Source organism: Perognathus longimembris, chromosome 11 (genome assembly GCF_023159225.1).
Source record: "Perognathus longimembris pacificus isolate PPM17 chromosome 11, ASM2315922v1, whole genome shotgun sequence".
In the NCBI taxonomy this organism is placed as follows: domain Eukaryota; kingdom Metazoa; phylum Chordata; class Mammalia; order Rodentia; family Heteromyidae; genus Perognathus; species Perognathus longimembris.
In genome coordinates, this window is record NC_063171.1 from 41,980,802 (window position 1) to 41,998,830 (window position 18,029).

General features: G+C 44.1%; 1 protein-coding gene across 1 annotated transcript; it reads right to left on the reverse strand.

Moving 5' to 3' along the window:
* Positions 1 to 14,757: 14,757 nt before the first annotated feature.
* Positions 14,758 to 16,611, reverse strand: LOC125360035 (cornifin-A-like). Its single transcript, XM_048357996.1, has 2 exons — positions 16,554 to 16,611; positions 14,758 to 15,469 (listed from the first exon to the last, which is right to left on the reverse strand). The coding sequence occupies exon 2, from the start codon at positions 15,449 to 15,451 to the stop codon at positions 15,044 to 15,046; it is 408 nt and encodes a 135-aa protein (XP_048213953.1). The 5' UTR covers positions 15,452 to 15,469; positions 16,554 to 16,611; the 3' UTR covers positions 14,758 to 15,043.
* Between the last annotated feature and the right edge of the window lie 1,418 nt (positions 16,612 to 18,029).

Consider the following 18,029-nt stretch of genomic DNA (forward strand, 5'->3'; position numbering starts at 1 on the left):
AGCCTTTCCATATTACATACACAGGCCTGCAAGCGGCCGGTACATCCTGGGGGGCTTCCGGCGGGCACCTGCAGCCCTCACTCTACCGTTTCTCCACCGGCACCGGCCCAACCGCCCGGGCTGCCAACCGTTGCACCTGCCGTCATCCGGGGCTGAGTACATCTTCCAGGACCCTTTGCACCTTCCTCTGTCCTTGTCCCCAGGTGAGGTCTCCCCCTCCGGGGCAGGGAGGTCATCCCAGATCCCGGATCCGTGGCGGGGGTTCCGAGGCCCAGAATACTGGCCAGGTCTCCGACCTCCAGCCCGTGAAAGCCTCCGCCATTCTTCGTGCCCTGCTGCTCCTGGTCCGCCACCACCCAAGGGCTCCGCATCCTCAGCAGCCTGGCGAGGCCTTCCTCTGGGGCTCCCAGAGGCCACTGCCGCCATCCAATCAGCTTCCTGCCTCCTAGCTGCCCCAGTGTCTGCAGGACAAAGGTTGCATATAGGCCCATCCCCGGGGCCCCTCCACTCAGCCTCCTGCCTAGGGCCTCAAGGCCCCAAGGGTCCCAGGGAAGCAGGCCTCGCTCCGTCCCTCTTTTGGGTGTCACCCTTTCTGAAAGCTCTTCATGTCTCTGATCTGTGAAGAACTCCCAGTGTTCCCCTTTACCTTCTCAATCTGTGAAGAGCCCAGGGCTGCTCTGACTCTGGGGCTGGCAGTGTTATTATTAGCAGCCTTTCTGAGTGGCATGCATTCAGCAGCAAAGAATCCAGGCGTAACCAGATTGGTGTTATCTGACACTGTGATATCATTTGACTACCTAATTCTTTGATGGAAGAAGCTCGTCATTCTTTGAGAGTTTGTATTTTAACTCTCATCTGGCACTATGGGAAGGATAGGTGACTAAAACACTTCTCGAAGTCCATTTGCTTTACCATTTGCACATTGAATGCGTCCCTTCCTTCCTTCTTCCTTCCTTCCTTCCTTCCTTCCTTCCTTCCTTCCTTCCTTCCTTCCTTCCTTCCTTCCTTCCTTCCTTCCTTCCTTCCTTCCTTCCTTCCTTTCCCTCCCTCCCTCCCTTCCTTCTTTCCTTCCATCCTTCCTTTCTTTCATTCGTTCTCTCTCTCTCTCTTTCTTTTTTTTTCATCCCCCCTCTCTTTCTTCCTTCCTTCCTTTTGAAACATGTCTTTATGAGCCAGCCAGCGATGAGACCATTTGCCAACACCTGGGCTTAAGGTGCTAAAGTGATGAGTCTATTCCTGTAGCATCATGGTTCATGGAGAACGTGACCTAAACCCTTCCTATTGTCAGGAGCAATAGTGATTTTGGGAACCGACCTTGCCTCACTGAGAGGATGTGATGCTCTGTTGATTCAGTGCTCCTGTGCTTTCTGAAGCGTGGCTGGTGACAGCTTCAGGATTTTCAGGTCTTCCCCTTCCTCCTCTTCCTCATTCTCATCTTCTCTCCCCTTTGAATTAAAAAGCACATTCCTAGGTGGTTGTCTTGATCATTTGGCTAAGATGAGGAGGCTCCAGCAACATCATATGTTTAATTCACAGTATTTGCTCACTTACACAGATTGCGGGAAGTTTTTCCAAGAAATATGAAAGGACCAGTTCCTGAAGGCATTGATAACAAGTCTTGGTTGCTCAATATTTATAATGTAAGTATATGGTAAGAGGATAGTGTAGTAATTGGAGGATAGTGGAGAGAGATGATAGACAAAAGACATAAAACACACTTAAGTGTATTTATTGTGATTGTAAAGATGATGTACAGAGGGGTTACAGTTATATAGTCAGATGAAAAATACATTTGTTTTATGAACAATATCACCCCTTTCCAAGTTTTCCTTCCGATCTCCACCTGCAAGGTGTACAGTTCATTTTCAACATAGTGTCTAGTGAGTAACACTCCTTTTTTTGTTCACCCTTTGTCCCTCCAATTCTGTGCCCTCTTTCCTCCCAAAGACAGATATTCAAACAAAGAAGTCAAAAGGAAATGAAAACAAGAACAGCAAGAAAAAAAATAACCTCTTGTTTTCACATTCTGGAGTTCATTTCCATAAATAATATTGTATATGGTCAGATGCACATAGTTATTTTGCCTTTGTCATCCTGTCTTAAGGACATTCTCCTTTGGTCTCACTCTGTGTGAATGCCTAGAGACTGGTATAATTTATCATGTCCCATTGTGTTTTGTTTTCTTTAAAAAATTTAAAATCACTGTCTTTCAAAACTTAAAATGCATTTATAGGTGGTGAGAAACCATCATGTAAGCTAGCCAACATTCTAATTACTCCTCTTAGATTTCAGACTTTTAATATTCCTACTTTCTTCCCTCCCCAAGAGTTTCAACTTATTCTTATTTGCATATGAGCTATGAGTCTGCCCATCTTTTCTATACTGTGGGGAACATCAGCGGCGAATTAGAGAGGTGGGGGTGAATTCATTTTGAATGTAAACTATTTTTTCTAGCTTTACCCCATTTCTAGCATAAGGTCAACATCAAGCGTACATTTATTCTTTACAAAAGAGTCTTATAATAACCCTTGAATTTTGAGTGTCAGTGAAATAAAAGTATGTTGTATCAAAATAAAAGAAAGAGTTCAGAACAGATCCTTGAGAAAAGCAAGGAGAAAGAGCATACAGAGACTGAATCCCACTCTGAAATCAAAATCTTCCCTGGGAGAGAAGTGCTTCTCTGAAGAAGTCAGCTCACAAACTGAGGTCAAATCTGTGTTCTGTTCATGAAGAAAGCTGTAGAGGCATGAAAAGGGTTGAGTCTTGGCTCATGGCCATCCATACTCATAGGCTGCTATCAGTAACTGGGACCAAAAGCTAAAGGTCTTGGGGTCCTAAGTACTTAACCCAGTGAGGATATTCCAGAGCAGGAAATTGCTTATTTTCCAGAGTCCCTGTCAAGCCAGTTATGGATAGATTTGCATTTTGGTTAGGAAATTGTTGGGCAGTTTTAGGCAGCTCCACTTCCCCTGGGTGGGGCAGCAAGCCCAATATAAACGACCTATGGTGTGTGTCCTCTACACTTCTGGTACTCCAGTCCTGATCAGCTTTGGAGCACTTGGTGAGTCCTAGTTCTTGAGATTTTCTTATTTTTGTCAAAGAAAGTATTGAACTTAATCTGGACACAGCACGTTTGGTGCATGCAAATTAGGATAATTCCTTTTTCTGTGTGCTGCTTCTGGGGCTTGAACTAAGGTCCTGGGCACTGTCCCTGAGGTTTCATGTCCAATGATCTACCACTTGAGCCACAGCTCCATTTCCAGCTTTTCTTAGGTTAATTGTGAGAAAAGAGGATCATGGACTTTCCTTCCTGTGCTGGCTTTGAACTGTGATCATCAGATTTCAATTGTCTGCCATGAGCCACTGGTGCCTGGCAAGGATATTGCCTTTTTTTGGTTGTTTTTCATTGGGCTGGAACTCTGGGCCTGGTCACTGTCCCTGAACTCTCTACCACTAGCTCTCTATCACTTTGAGACCCAGGGCCACTTCCAGTTTACTGGTGAGAAGAGTCTCATAGACTTTTCTTGTCTGGGCTGGCTTTGCACTGTGATTCTTAGAATTTAGCTTCCTGAGTAGCTAGGATTACAAGGGTGAGCCACCAGCTCCCCGCGATATTGCATTTTTAGATGGAAATTCAGGATCGACATAAAATAGTATACGTTAGATTGCTTTTGACATCTATATAAAAATCAAAGTAATAAGGGCAAAATTTAGTTGAGGGAGGGCAGAATTATATATATATGTATAGGTATATATATATATTCATATCTTTTTTGGTACTCCTTTTAAGGACTTTGTCTGAAGCAGATGAACAATCCTTTGGGGGCAGCCCTTTGCCCATACCTCTGTCAGACTATTGGGACTTTATAAGAAATAAGTCAAAAGAAATTGAATATGAGATTACCCGTTATCTTTGAACTTTTGATATCCTCTATTGAATGTATTATTTTCCTTCAAACACTGCTTGGTACTTTGGAACATGGATTTATTTATTTTTCCTGGAAAAAGCACAATATAAGGAAGATTTTTTTACCAATACTGGCTAAACAAATAATAGTGTGTGACATTCTGAAAGGTTTGGCTTCTGTCTCTGTGGGATTCCCTTCTTCTAAACAATGCCATGTAATTTCTTTCAGATTCCGTGACTCTAGAAAGATGTCTAACCAACAGCAGCAGTGCAAGCAGCCCTGCCAGCCTCCTCCTGAGTGCCCATCCCCAAAGTGCCCAGAGCCGTGTCCACCTCCAAAGTGCCCTCAGCCATGCCCACCTCCAAACTGCCCGCAGCCATGCCCATCCCCAAAGTGCCCTGAGCCATGTCTTCCTCCAAAGTGCCCAGAGCCATGCCCACCTCAGCAGTGCCAGCAGAAATGTACTCCGGTGCAACTTCCACAGCCTTGAAGCAAGAGTCCCCTCCCAAGAGCAAGTGATAGCTTCAGGATTCATCAGGATCATGAGAAGGTCATGGAAACTGGCTCATCTACTTCCATGGCAACCTCTCCATCTTCTCTTCAAAGCCTGTTCTGAATGCTGAAGAACTCGATCCTTCCTCCTGTAATCTGAAATCCTGTATCTTTTATCCTGACGATGAGAGGCATCCTTCCTGATGCTGCTGCTCTGTTATTGTCCAACAGGTGCCTGAAAAAGGGTCACCTTCAGCAATGCCAGCCTTCCACACCTTCATAAAAAGAGAGACTGCTCTCTACCTGATGTCAACAGATGATGTTTTCCATGGCTTGGCAGGATTTCCATCGCTTGGGGATTCTAGCTCTTCTTTCACTTCCTGAATAAAGTACATTTGTTGTGAAGAGTATAAATACCTTTTTTATTTGCAATCGCACTTCATTAGACGTACCATATTATCATTTTGGTCTATTTCGAGCCTTCTTTTACCCCTAGGTCAGGCCCACACCAGTGTTTATTTCTGGAGTGATGAATCTACATTAAAAAAAATATTGGGTTTTCAATTTGTGTTTAGATTTGCAAAGTTACTGCTAATCAGCAAACAAGCTGCAGTAGCTTTGCAAATCTATGTACCCTGAAGATAATACATAAAAGATGAGAATTTGGAAGGTGGGGAAAAAGTGTATGTGACTTGACCAATTATCCAACTGGTTATTAAAATTAATGAACAAAAGTTATAAACAAAAAATAACAGAGGGGGCTGGGAATATGGCCTAGTAGTAAAGTGCTTGCCTTGTATACATGAAGCCCTGGGTTCGATTCCTCAGCACCACATATATACAGAAGTGGCACTGTGGCTCAAGTGGCAGAGTGCTAGCCTTGAGCAAAAAGAAGCCAGGGACAGTGCTCAGGCCCTGAGTTCAAGGCCCAGGACTGGCAAAAATAAAAAAGTAACGAGACAATGTTGATCATTGATGCTATAAAAAACACTAGTAATCTGAACACTTATGAGATTGAGGCAGGATAAGTTCCTGGCCAGCCTGGGCTATCTAGAAGGTTCTATCTCAACCTTAGCTTTATAATGGTACTGTGTGTGTGTGTGTGTGTGTGTGTGTGTGTGTCTGTGTGTGTGTGTATCGAGAGAATATGAATCTGAACATTTATGAGATATAACTACTATATGGAGAGAGAGAAACAGAGAGACAGAACAGAAACAGACAGAGGGCTGGGAATATGGCCTAGTGGCAACAGTGCTTGCCTCGTGTACATGAAGTCTTGGGTTCAATTCCCCAGCACCACATATATAGAAAATGGCCAGAAGTGGCGCTGTGGCTCAAGTGGCAGAGTGCTAGCCTTGAGCAAAAAGAAGCCAGGGACAGTGCTCAGGCCCTGAGTCCAAGCCCAGGACTGGCAAAAAAAAAAAAAAAAGAAACAGACAGAGAGAGACAGAGATAGACAGAAATAAAGGAGACAGAGAAGAGAAAGGGAAGGAAGCAGAGAAAGAGGGAGAGATATAAAAGAAGAGGAATAAATGAAAACAAATTTTCTTTCAGGTCCTAGGGCTTGAATTCACAGGGCCTAGGCGCTATCTGTAAGGTTTCTGCTCAAGGCTAGTGCTCTACTATACTTCTACCTCTGGCTTTTTGGTGGTTAATTGGAGGCAAGTGTCTCATAGACTTTCTGGCCTGGGCTGGCTTTGAACTATGATCCTCAAGTATCTCTCAGCCTCCTGAGTAGCTTAGGGTTACAGTCATGAGCTACTGGCACTTGGTTGAAAAAATTTAAATAAAAATAATTTAAATAAAGTAAAAATAATGCTAAAAGTATAGTAAAAAATAAATATTGAAAAAAAAAAGACCCAGAATGGGAGAAGCTTCTCTCTAGATTCCCTGACTTCTTTTTAGCCTTCATGACTATTCTCTCGTGGCCATTTCCACTAAGACATTGTGACAGGCTGTCTCAAGACTCTTTAGCTTACAGTTTTCAGGTTCCTCGGGAAGCTCAGTGTTAAGCATGGTCCGCCTTTCCTATTGCTCTCTGGCTATGGGTCTCTAAGATGTGGAGTGCCATCAATTGGACTTAATCTCCAAGTCTGGCCCACCATGCAGGAGGAGTCACTGTTACAACAAATTCTCTCCCTGGATGTTTTTTTCTACCCTGGATTTTAAGGCTTGCAAAGAATCATAGCTTCTCCTGTGGGAAGATGTGCCAGCCGGCTGCCTGCTTGTCTTCTGCCTGGCTTACGTTGTGGTCATCACTTCTAGTTCCTTTTCTTCCTTCAGAGGTATTGTTATAGCATGAATCTTTGATGCATTTCTCTGTATCACCTTTCTGCTTCTATGTGCTTTTGGCTATTTTGTTAGCCATTTCTTGATTTCTGATGCCTTTTCCTTCCTCTGGACTATCATCCTTGGAGTCACACAGGAGAAACTTACAACCTACCCATTACCTAGAGTGTCCTTCCATGTCTTAGCTCTTGTATATCCAAACTTATAAAAGCTTTGATTGCTGGGCATTACTCTTCATTGGTGGAAGCTTTTGTGTAACTGATTGATAAGGTGTATTCTATAGTGTTCAGGTTTACTGCCTCAGCCCATAAAGTGTCTATTGCTGTTCTAAATTTTTCTTTCTGAAGGGGGAATTTTTAAAATAGGTAGAGTTTCAAAATACAGCCAGACTTTGCTATTTGACACCGTGTTCTTTTTTTTTTTTTTTTTTGGCCAGTCCTGGCCCTTGGACTCCGGGCCTGAGCACTGTCCCTGGCTTCTTCCCGCTCAAGGCTAGCACTCTGCCACTTGAGCCACAGCGCCGCTTCTGGCCGTTTTCTGTATATGTGGTGCTGGGGAATCGAACCTAGGGCCTCGTGTATCCGAGGCAGGCACTCTTGCCACTAGGCTATATCCCCAGCCCGACACCGTGTTCTTATCTAGCCATTTACTTCTCAAAGTTTGGATTAGAGCAATCAGACATTCCTCTAAGGATTTATGTTTTGGTTCTGCTTTGAGGCTATGGGGAATAATAAGTGACCTATTGAATCCAGTCCCTTTACTTCTCCATTTGACTTTTTAGCATGCATAAATAGTCCATAGGAATGATCTAATGATGGCATTGTTGGCAAGCACCTGGCCTCAAGATGCTAAAGTGATTGCTCTGTTCGGATAGTGTCATGGTTAGTGGTTCTCTTACTCATAATCTCTTTCTTATTGTCAGAAACAATGACAGTTCTAGGAACCTAACTTACTTCACCAACAGGATGTGATATTGGGTTGACTCAGTAATCCTGGGCTTTCTGTATTCTAGCTGGTGAGAGTTTCAGAGATTATGAATCTCTCATCTTCCTTGTTCTCTTTTCTCCTTAATAATCACTAGTCAGGGGCTGTTGCTCATGCCTATATTCCTAGCTACTTTGGAGGCTGAGGTCTGACAATTGTGGTTTGAAGTCATCTTGGGCAAGAAGGTCTGTGAGACTCCTATCTCCAGTTACCTACCAAGAAGCTGGAACTGGAGCTGTGGCTTAAGTGGCAGGATGCTATCCTTGGGCAAAAATTCTTAGGAATGGAGCCCAGGTCCTGAGTTCAAGCCCTGGACTGATACACACACACACACACACACACACACACACACACACACACACACACACACACACACACACACACTGTGTTCATGGAGGCTTCCTAAACAATTGGTCAAGATAAGGAGGCTCTAGGAACATCTCTGTAAATGTTTAATGTAGTATATTTAGGCAGACCACAGATTTCAGGAAGAGTTCCGAGATATGAAAGGAGCCCTAAAATGCATCAATAATGTCTCGAAGGATGAGATGTACCAAATGGATCATATGTCTGTGTATATCCAGGTCTCCCTCTTATGGGTCTGATTTGGAGGTAGTAAGAGGTAGTAAGGTATGTAGCAGGCAAAGAGGAGAGAAGAGCTCATGAGCAAGGGAGAATAAGCATTCATGTAAACAGAGCTTTAAAATACCATCTTTGAAGCACTTAAAATGTGTTTGGAAAGAGTGGGAGAAAAGCCATATGAGATTGGCCTACATTCGTATTTCTCTAAAGAGTTCAGAGTTTAAATGTTCCTTCCATTCTTATGTTTACTCTTGGCTATTTACATATGATGTCAATCTATAAATCTCATTCTGTGCATTAGGGAAGGTTAGAAGAGACCATAAGGCGTGGTCCCTCTTAAATTGTCATTTGTTATTACAATTATGATATTTTTGGCAGTATTAGGGTTTGGATTCAGGGACTTGCTATTGGTAGGCAGGTGCTCTACCATCTGAGCCATGCTGTTGTCCTTTTTGCCTTAGTTCTTTTTCAGGTAGAGTCTTACTTTTTGCCTGAGTCTGAGCTTGGACCACAATCCTCTCACTTGTGCTTCTCATGTAAGTAGGATTATAGGATGAGCTACAGTGATGCTTGTTATTTTTATTTATTTATCTTCTTTTCCCTTCATGTGGTTATAAGAAGCACATTAACAAAGACTGCTGGGCCTCCTTGGCTCATACCTGTAACCTCAGCTACTCATGAGGCAGAGATCTGAGGATCAGGGTTAAAGTCAGCCTAGGTAGGAAAGTCTGTGAGACTTTGAGACTTTTATCTCCAGTTAACCCCTAGAAAATAGGAAGTGGATGTGTGGCTCAAAGTGGCAGAGTACTAGCCTTGAGTGAAAGGGCTCAGAGACAGTGCCCAGGCCCTGAGTTTAAGCCCCAAGACTGAAACAAAAAAGAAAAGAAAAAGAAAAGAAAGGAAAAAAGATAAAAAAGAAAAGAAGAGAAAAATATTTATGTGCCAAACAATGGTAGTTAATGAAAGTGGAACAAAGAAGTCAGGTAGTTTGAAAAACTGGAGAAGTTATAAGAAAGAAAGGGCTCTCAGTCCCCCATCAAGAAAGATCGCCCTCGACCATTAGAGAATCCCCAGGCCCTCCCATGTCACCAGCGACAGACACCGACCAGGATATCCTTGACTTTTCGGAGTCTCTGTCAAGCCAGTTATGAATGGATTTGCATTTTGGTTAGGAAATTGTTGGGCCAGCCCAGTTTTAGGCTGCTCTGCTTCCTCTTTGTGGGACAGCAAGCCCTATAAAGAGGTCTTCTGACACTTGACTTTCACATTCTTGGTGCTCAACTCTTTAATACTTCAGAGAACCTGGTGAGTCTCATTTCTTCACTCTGTCTCTGTCTCTCTCTGTCTCATATTATTAGGTATTAAATTTACTCTGAAGATGGCAAGTTTGGTGGGTCCAAGTTACAATCATCAGATGGATGTTGCTTTGTTGATGGAAATTTAGGAACGAGGAACTGGATTTGGACTGGTTTTCTTTTGCTTGTTACAGAGCGTAATATCCCATGAAAAAAAAAGACCCAAAGAAACAAAAGTTTTGATTTAACAAAAATGACAGGAGAATTTGTTTTCTGTTTTCAACAATTTTGCATTTATTTCAAAGACTTCTTTCTTCCCTCCCTCCCTCCCTCCCTCCCTCCCTCCCTCCCTCCCTCCCTCCCTCCCTCCCTCCCTCTCTCCCTCCCTCCCTCCCTCCCTCCCTCTTTCTTTCTTTCTTTCTTTCTTTCTTTCTTTCTTTCTTTCTTTCTTTCTTTCTTTCTTTCTTTCTTTCTTTCTATCTTTCCCTGTGTTTCTCTTTGATTCTCTCTCATTTTCTCTCTCTCTCATTTTCTCTCTCTCTCTCTCTCTCCCTCTCTTTTCCTTTTTTCCGTAGTTTCTTTGCTCAAGGCTAGTGTTCTGCCACTTGAGCCACAGCTCCATTCTGGCTTTTTTGGTAGTTTCATAGGTTATCCTGCCCAAGCGAGTTTAGATCTTAGCCTCCTGAGTAGCTACAAATGTGAGCCACCTGTGCCCAGCTTTAAAGGCTTACTTCTTCAGCAAGTGGGAGACTCCTGAATTATTCTAGAGTAGCCCTTTTCTCCATAGCACAGTCAGTCCACTGGGACTTCAGAATGGTAGTTGGAGTTGTTTATACATTTGCCTAGTATTTCTGAACTTGTGATCATCTTTCTTGAAGATATTTTCCCCATACATAACTTAACTTGGCTATTAGGAACAGAGATATTTTACTTTTTTTTTTTTTTTGGCCAGTCCTGGGGTTGGACTCAGGGCCTGAGCACTGTCCCTGGCTTCTTTTTGCTCAAGGCTAGCACTCTGCCACTTAAGCCACAGCCCCTCCTCTGGCCTTTTCTATATACGTGGTGCTGGGGAATTGAACCCAGGGCTTCATGTATGCGAGGCAAGCACTCTTGCCACTAGGCCATATTCCCAGCCCGGAGATATTTTACTTTGAAAACAGCATGAGTCAACAACCAGTGTTTCCCATGGTTGATGTGACAAATTGCTAAAATGGAAATGAGAATCTGGAAAGTCATAAAAAAGGAATTGTGAGCTGTAACCATTTTCTTGGAGAAAGAGTGTACTATCCCCTGCATTCTATAAACTGTGGCTTCTTTTGCTATGGGAGTCTCTTACTGTGAATATTGTGATGATTTTTTCCCCTCAGATTCTGAAACTCCAGAAGAATGTCTTACCAACAGCAGCAGTGCAAACAGCCCTGCCAGCCTCCTCCTGTGTGCCCACCCCCAAAGTGCCCTGAGCCGTGCCCACCTCCAAAGTGCCCTGAGCCATGTCCTCCTCCAAAGTGCCCAGAGCCACCTCAGCAGTGCCAGCAGAAATGCCCTCCTGTGCAACCTCCCACACCCTGGCAGCCAGAGTGCCCACCCAAGAGCAAGTGATGGCTTCAGAATCCATCAGGACCATGGAAAGACAAAAGAAACTGGCTCACCTGCTTCTGTGGCAACACCTGCATCTTCTCTTCAAAGCCTGCCCTGGGTACAGAAGAACCTTCTCCACCCTTTATCCTGTAGTCTGCCTGTGATGATTCCTGATGAAGAGAGGCTGTCACACTCTCCCTGTCCAGGAGGTGGCTGGAAAGTCCATCTACAGCAGAGCTGCGTGCCCAGGCCTTGGGAAGGAAGAGCAGCCGCTGTCTTTCTGGTGCCATATGAGGCGGTCTCTCAAGTCTGTGTGTCATCTGAGCAGGAATTTCTCCCACCTGGGCATCTGTATAACTCTTCTTTTACTTCTTAAATAAAGTAATTGTTTTGGTGATGGTACAAGCAGTATTTTTTTCTTTCCAAAACTCATTTATTAGTGGAGCCACATTATCATTTTGGGTTGGTTTCTCTGCTTTCTGAATCCTTTGTCCAGACCCTTATTGATTGTTGAATTTTTGTTCATGCCAAAGGGTATTATTATATTGTTTCAAGCTTACACGATTTTTTTGTAGCCACTACATGATCATTTTGAAGAACCAATTAGTTAACTCCGTAGCAATTCAGTGTCTCTTATTTATATTAGGGAAAGTAGTATGTACATTACAAATTTGTCTTTAGCATACGATTGCATTGGTACATGTTGTTTGTTTGGTGCCATGCCTGAAACTTAATTAGCAGTCAATAAGTGGTTGTTTATTAGAACAGCATGTAATTATTATTTTTATTATAGTCACCATTATCCCCAGTACCATATCTGCCTCAGCATGAATGTGGTTTGGACATAGCTAGGACACAAATGAAGATTTTCAACTTTTATTGTTCATTATGTTCTATTGTTTTATATCTTCCAATATACTTCATTTTTCGGTGTAATATTGCTGGAAGAGAGTATTTGGTCATTGGTGGAACTTTCTGTATAAAATCACAGCAGGCCTTAAGATATAGGTAATGCAGAGAAAAAGCAAAGCAGGATGAGGAATTCAAATTGTTTCTCTCCTCTTCATATGGGTCACCTTCTTAGGCTACAGCTCACAAACTCAGGGGCTTTGGGGACATCTTGGCACAGAGGCTGGGAGGAAGATGGCCATGAGAAGTGGTTATTGAGAGGGAGATGACTGAACATGGAATCTCTGAGAAGTGTAAACAGTGGAGAGCCCAGGCATTGAAGTGTAGGCTGGAGAGCAGCCCCTACCTCCCAAGGAAGGATAAGACCCATTGTTGGACGGTCACTACAGCAGCAGTGCACCAAACTCATGGCTGACAGAGGTCTCAGATTCTAGAATATACCTGCCAGTTTTGGGGATTTGCTGCCAGGTAGGTTTTAAAACTAAGCAACACTGGGGACTTGAAATAAGCTCCCGTGTTCTACCCCACCCAAGGATCTCTATACATAGTTTATAACACCATTTATGTATTTTATGAAGAATTAGAAAAAAGGAATCCAAAGTCCCCAAACATAAATACATGAAAAGAAAGATGGAAACATTAATTGCCCCGAATTGGTTATTACATATTTTGTATATGTATTAAATAATCACATGACATCTGATAAAGATGTATACTTATTATGCATCAGTTAAAAATTTTAAAGCAACCTTTTTGCATATAAGCACGTATACACAAATGTGCTATCGATTCTGCTTGTTTCATTTCACTCCACTTTTTCCCCCTGAGTTCTTTTTAAAATTAGCAAGTATTCACTGTACAAGGGAGTTTCATTATGACATTTCCACACACAGCTGTCTTGTACTTTGATCAAGCTTACCCCCTCATCAATTCTCTCCTTTCACTTCCCTTTCTTCAAGCAATTTCAACAGGTTTCATTGTTCTATTTCCACACATGAAAATAAACTACATGGGCCTCATTTAGCATCTTCATGAGCCCTTTCCAGTTCTGCTGGTGCTCCCCTCACAGAACCCATTTTACTTTCCCATCATTTAGGTTTTTTAAAGTGTGTATTAATTGCACCAATGGGTTTCACTGTGGAATTTCAGGTGCATGTATATGATAGCATTTTATATTTTGCTCAGAATATCCTTCTTTCTTGCTTTTCCTTCTCCTGACTCCCTATTGAGCAACAGTTTTCATTGAGATTTCTTATGCTATCTTCATACATCGTCATAATGGATTTTGCAACTATTCATCCTCTGTCTTTTTCTCCCTTTCCCCTCATCATTCTTACATAGTCTTACATAGTTCAAATCATTTTGGATTTTTTTTTTTGGCTATACTGGGGTTTGAACTCAGGGTCTCATGAAAATACTCTATCACATGAAAATACTCTATCACTCCGGCCACACCCTTGCCCCTTCTTGCTTTTTTTTTTTTTTTTTTTTTTTTAGCTAGGGACTCATGCTTTTGCTCAGCTTGTCTCAGACTCTAATCTTTCTACCTGCCTCCCTAGTAACTGAGATTATATGTGTAAATTACCATGTGTGGTTTTCTGTTGTTGTTTTTGGCAGTACTGAGGTTTGAACTTAAGGACTTGTTCTTGCCAGGCAAGCACCCTACCCTTGAACCAGGACTGCAGAGCTTTCTGCTTTAGTCGTTTCCCAAATGAGATCTTTTGTTTATGCCTGAGATGACCTGGATCATAATCTTATTTATGCATCCGAACTGGCTGAGATAGCAGATTCATGGCTCTGCACTCAGAATTTCATTGGTTGGGATGGAGTCTAGCTGACTCTTGGCTTGGACTGGACTCAAGTAGCTGACACACGTGTGTCTTAACCAGCCTGCCCCAATATAACTCTAAACATGTTTCTCCTCTAGGATGACTGGACTGAGCGTAGCCTCCCTTTCCCTGTGGCTCCTACTGCACTGAGTTGGCAGTGAAGCCTCTGACATGGGATTGGATGGGTCAGGCTTTGTGTTTCTCTGCGAGGACTCCAGGCCTAGTGTGTGTATTTATGTTTATGTAAATGTTTGAATGAGGGATGTGGTGGGGTAAGGAACTTGTCCCTCCAAGAGGCTGAAAATGCCCCCCCCCCCCCCCCCCGGCGAGCAGGGTGAATCCTCAACATCCCCTTTCTGGCCCACAATGAGCACTCAGAGGATGGGGGTGGGGGGGCTGGCTGGGGTAACAGTAGAGGGTGTGACTCCTTGAGTGTGTTTGGAAATCAGATTTGTTGATAGCTAGAAGAAATGAATGAGGGAAGTGGAGTCCCATGCACGGGAAGAACATTTTCTTAAAATACACAGAGGTCGGTTGAATAAGTCAGCAATCTGGAAGCCCCATTTGGAGGTAGGTTAGGTAAGGCAGTCATATTGGACTAAACTCTGTGGTGACTCAGTGAGCTTTTAGGAGGAGAAACCTAGGCCAGCCCTGGATGTGCAAAGCCACCGCCACTGGGCGGCACTGCTTGCTCTTTCTCTGGCAGCCCAGGACTATGCCACGGAAGCAACTTCACCCTCCCTAGTGCCAGGATTAGACGCCCTCTGAGCAAAGCCCTTCAACTAAGCCCTGCCCTCTCTGTGAACAGCTTCTGCTTCGTGAGAAAAAGGAAGGGAGGAGTTAGCCTGATAATAACAACACACAGAAACAGGATTGGCATAGAAGGGAATTTAATGGGGGCATGGCAGAAAGGAATCACTTGCTTTCACTGTAAGTCCCTCTGTAGATAAATCTACATGGATGGAAACCAGCTCAGCACTGAGCTCCTCAGGCTAATTCAGAGGCCCAGAAATCCCAAGTATGCGGGAAGGAAATCTTCACAGCCCTTGTTTTCAGAGAGGGACTAGGACTCAGGGTCACAGCATGCAGATACAAGGCTGACAGGACTCATAAGCAGAATGGGAAAGGAAGTGCTGCATCAATTGCCAACCCCTTGAGGGTGAGGCTGTGGACCGCTTTACTTTAGCTTCTGCTGAGCTGGTGCTGGAGTGACCTTTGAGGGGCAGGGCTCAGGCGCCTTGGGGTGGCAGGGCTCAGGCATCTTGGGGTGGCAGGGCTCAGGTGCCTTGGGGTGGCAGGGCTCAGGCATCTTGGGGTGGCAGGGCTCAGGTGCCTTGGGGTGGCAGGGCTCAGGCATCTTGGGGTGGCAGGGCTCAGGTGCCTTGGGGTGGCAGGGCTCAGGCGCCTTGGGGTGGCAGGGCTCAGGCATCTTGGGGTGGCAGGGCTCAGGTGCCTTGGGGTGGCATGGCTCCTTGGTTTTGGGGGCGCACGGCTCCTGGGGTGGAGGTTGGCAAGGCTGTTTCACCTGCTGCTGATGCAGTTGGGGAACTTCGGTGCAGGGTTGTTTTTGCTGCTGTGAACTCATGTTCAACAGTGGCTGGTCCTGAAGACGGAACAGAGGATTTGAGCAAAGGAATAACTCAGGAAGAAGCCATCCTCAATACTACTTAGGATCTCTTAAGAAGCAAAGGTTCTTATTCCTTTCCCATGCACAGACTACCTGGATCATTTCTGGGTCTTTGAAGAGGAGGAACTTAAAGATAATGTGTTCTGCTTCACTTAAGAAGGGCTCATCTCAGTGTTCTATTCGTCCCTGTGTGTGCTAGAGTCAGTTAGTAGCACAGCACAGCATAGCAGATAGCGCCCAGCAGGAATGAGAGACTTAGGTGACTGGGTTGATTGGAAATGCAGATGTGTGGAAAACAGCAATGACGGCAACCCACCCACTCATGATAAATAGGATGTTTCATCTCACCTAGGGTAACTCTGGTGCCTCTAGAATCCCTCACAGTCACGCCTGTGGACTGGCTTGCCTGATTCTCTAAGTTATCTATCCCCCATTGATTCAGCTTGATTCAGTTCACCCAACCTCCACAGATCATAGCCATGGCACTTTTGGATGGCTTTTTTGAGCAAGCTATCCAGAAATCTCCTCTGTGTCACCAAACTGCTGCAGTAACCGGCCAGTATCCGTGGACTTGGATCAATGACTATATTTTATCTTTTACTCTTCTGAATAAGCTGTAGTTGGGTGGCATAAATTCCTGTAGGCTAAATAATTTTCAGTAGCTGTAAAGTCTTATAAAATACATGCTGGAAAAATAAAGTTCTCAGTGTTAGCATTATGAATAAGCAAGGGATTATGCCAGTAAAAGTGCTGTCGACCAGCGCTTTGGTTCTCTTTCTGCTACTTCCTTCCTTCGGGTCCTTGTGCCACCGCATCACTGTCTCAGCAAGAGTTGAATGGGACAGAACAAATTATGTGTGTCTAAAAGTCTCTCCAAATCCAAAGCACGATTACTTGTACAACAGAAATCCGTAGACTCCATCCTTCAGATGGATCGTCTGCGGGACTAGGACCAAATCCAATCATAAGAAAGACATTCCCCAAATGGCAAGTTTCCAACAAAAACCAAATGCAGGCTTTGAGTGAATGGTAAGAGTTCCAAGCAAAGAGGCTCGCTCACCTGTGTGCAGAGAAGTGCAGGCAGTGTGGTCACTCAGATCTGGTGTGGCACCTCAGCCCGCTGGCTGGCTTTTTATGCAGAGGACAGCCTTGCCTCCAGAGATGGGACCTTTGGGGCTGCTGTGTCATTTCTTACCTGTCAGACATGATTCATCCCAGGCCCCGAATCCACCCACTGGCTCAGCTTTCATGATGCAACTATAAACGTGACTTTTTTGGGGCTAGTAATTATGTCATCTGGGCCTTCCTTTTCCATGAAGAGCATCTTCTATGCCCAGGTGCAGTATCTACAGAGAGGGTAGTGCAAATGGAAAGAGCAAGAAGGAAGAGTTCTAAGACTGCTGAAATCAGAAAAAAAAAAAGTCCTGTCTTCTGGAACGTTCTAATCCTTAGTTCAGGTGTGGCTTCTTTTTAGGGGGGAGGAGGTGAGGATCTGAAGGAGATGTGGAAGTAAATGACAGATGTTCTCTGGTTATTCTGGGAGACCACAGACATGATGGCCTGAATTGTCCCTAACGGGAAAATGAAGTAATTCCATTAAGATGTCACTTAGTATATTCAGGCCTCAACCAAAAATGCCCTATCTTGAAAAAAATAAAAAAGAGTCTCAAAGACACCAGAGAAGGGCAGGGAGGCAGGAAGTCCTCAATCCACAGAGAGGAAGTTTGAAGAGTCAAAATGTAAGATCTCAAAGTGACATAGTCTGTGGAGCTCAGCCACTTGTCCTGTCTAATGTGGCAGCAGGGCCTGAAAGCTCCTGCTTCTCATAAGGATTCTTTCTCTGAGAACAACACAGAAACAAGGGTGCTCAGATTCCCTGTGCCTTTATATCAAAGTTCAGTTTGTCCGAGATAAGATGAACCTGAGGCCACTAATCGAGGCCTGCCTGCCACAAAAAATCTGTTCTAAGCATGGCCTTTGGAGAATCCAAACCATGATTTAAACCAGGGATGAGTATTGCCTTCCTTCCTATTTTGCACACCTACATGTGGAGTGTCTTCTGGCTGTGTTACCTTCCATCAGTCTTAGTCCAGGACCACCAGAGCTTCCTCCTGTTGAGTACTTCTTGCCATTGCTCAACCTTCTCCAATATGGTACCTGCTGTATAGTTATTAAAACAAACTAATGAGTGGATGGGTGGGCCATTGGAAGGATAGATAGTACTGTTGGAAAAGAGACAGCAGAGGATGCTTTGAGAAATACTAGGGAGTGGTAACATGTCTTTATGACAAACCTCATGGTATAATCTAGAAGACAGTAAGAGCGCAGCAAATGACTGGTTTCTGTTGCTTTCCCTACTCATTTATGTCCCTCTCTGTTAGAGTTCTAGTGGCCACTTCCCTTGAGCTAAGGCCACTGAGGCCACCATGCCTGCATTCACAGCATATCATATCCATTTCTCTCTTCTCTAGGGTTGTGTGTCTCTTCTCACTTAAACCCCTCCATATGGCCCTTACAAAGGGAATTCCAAATCTTC

What these genes read in the sequence shown, in the direction of transcription:
- LOC125360035 (XM_048357996.1), bottom strand. Translation starts at nt 15,451, where the DNA reads ATGAGTTCACAGCAGCAAAAACAACCCTGCACCGAAGTTCCCCAACTG.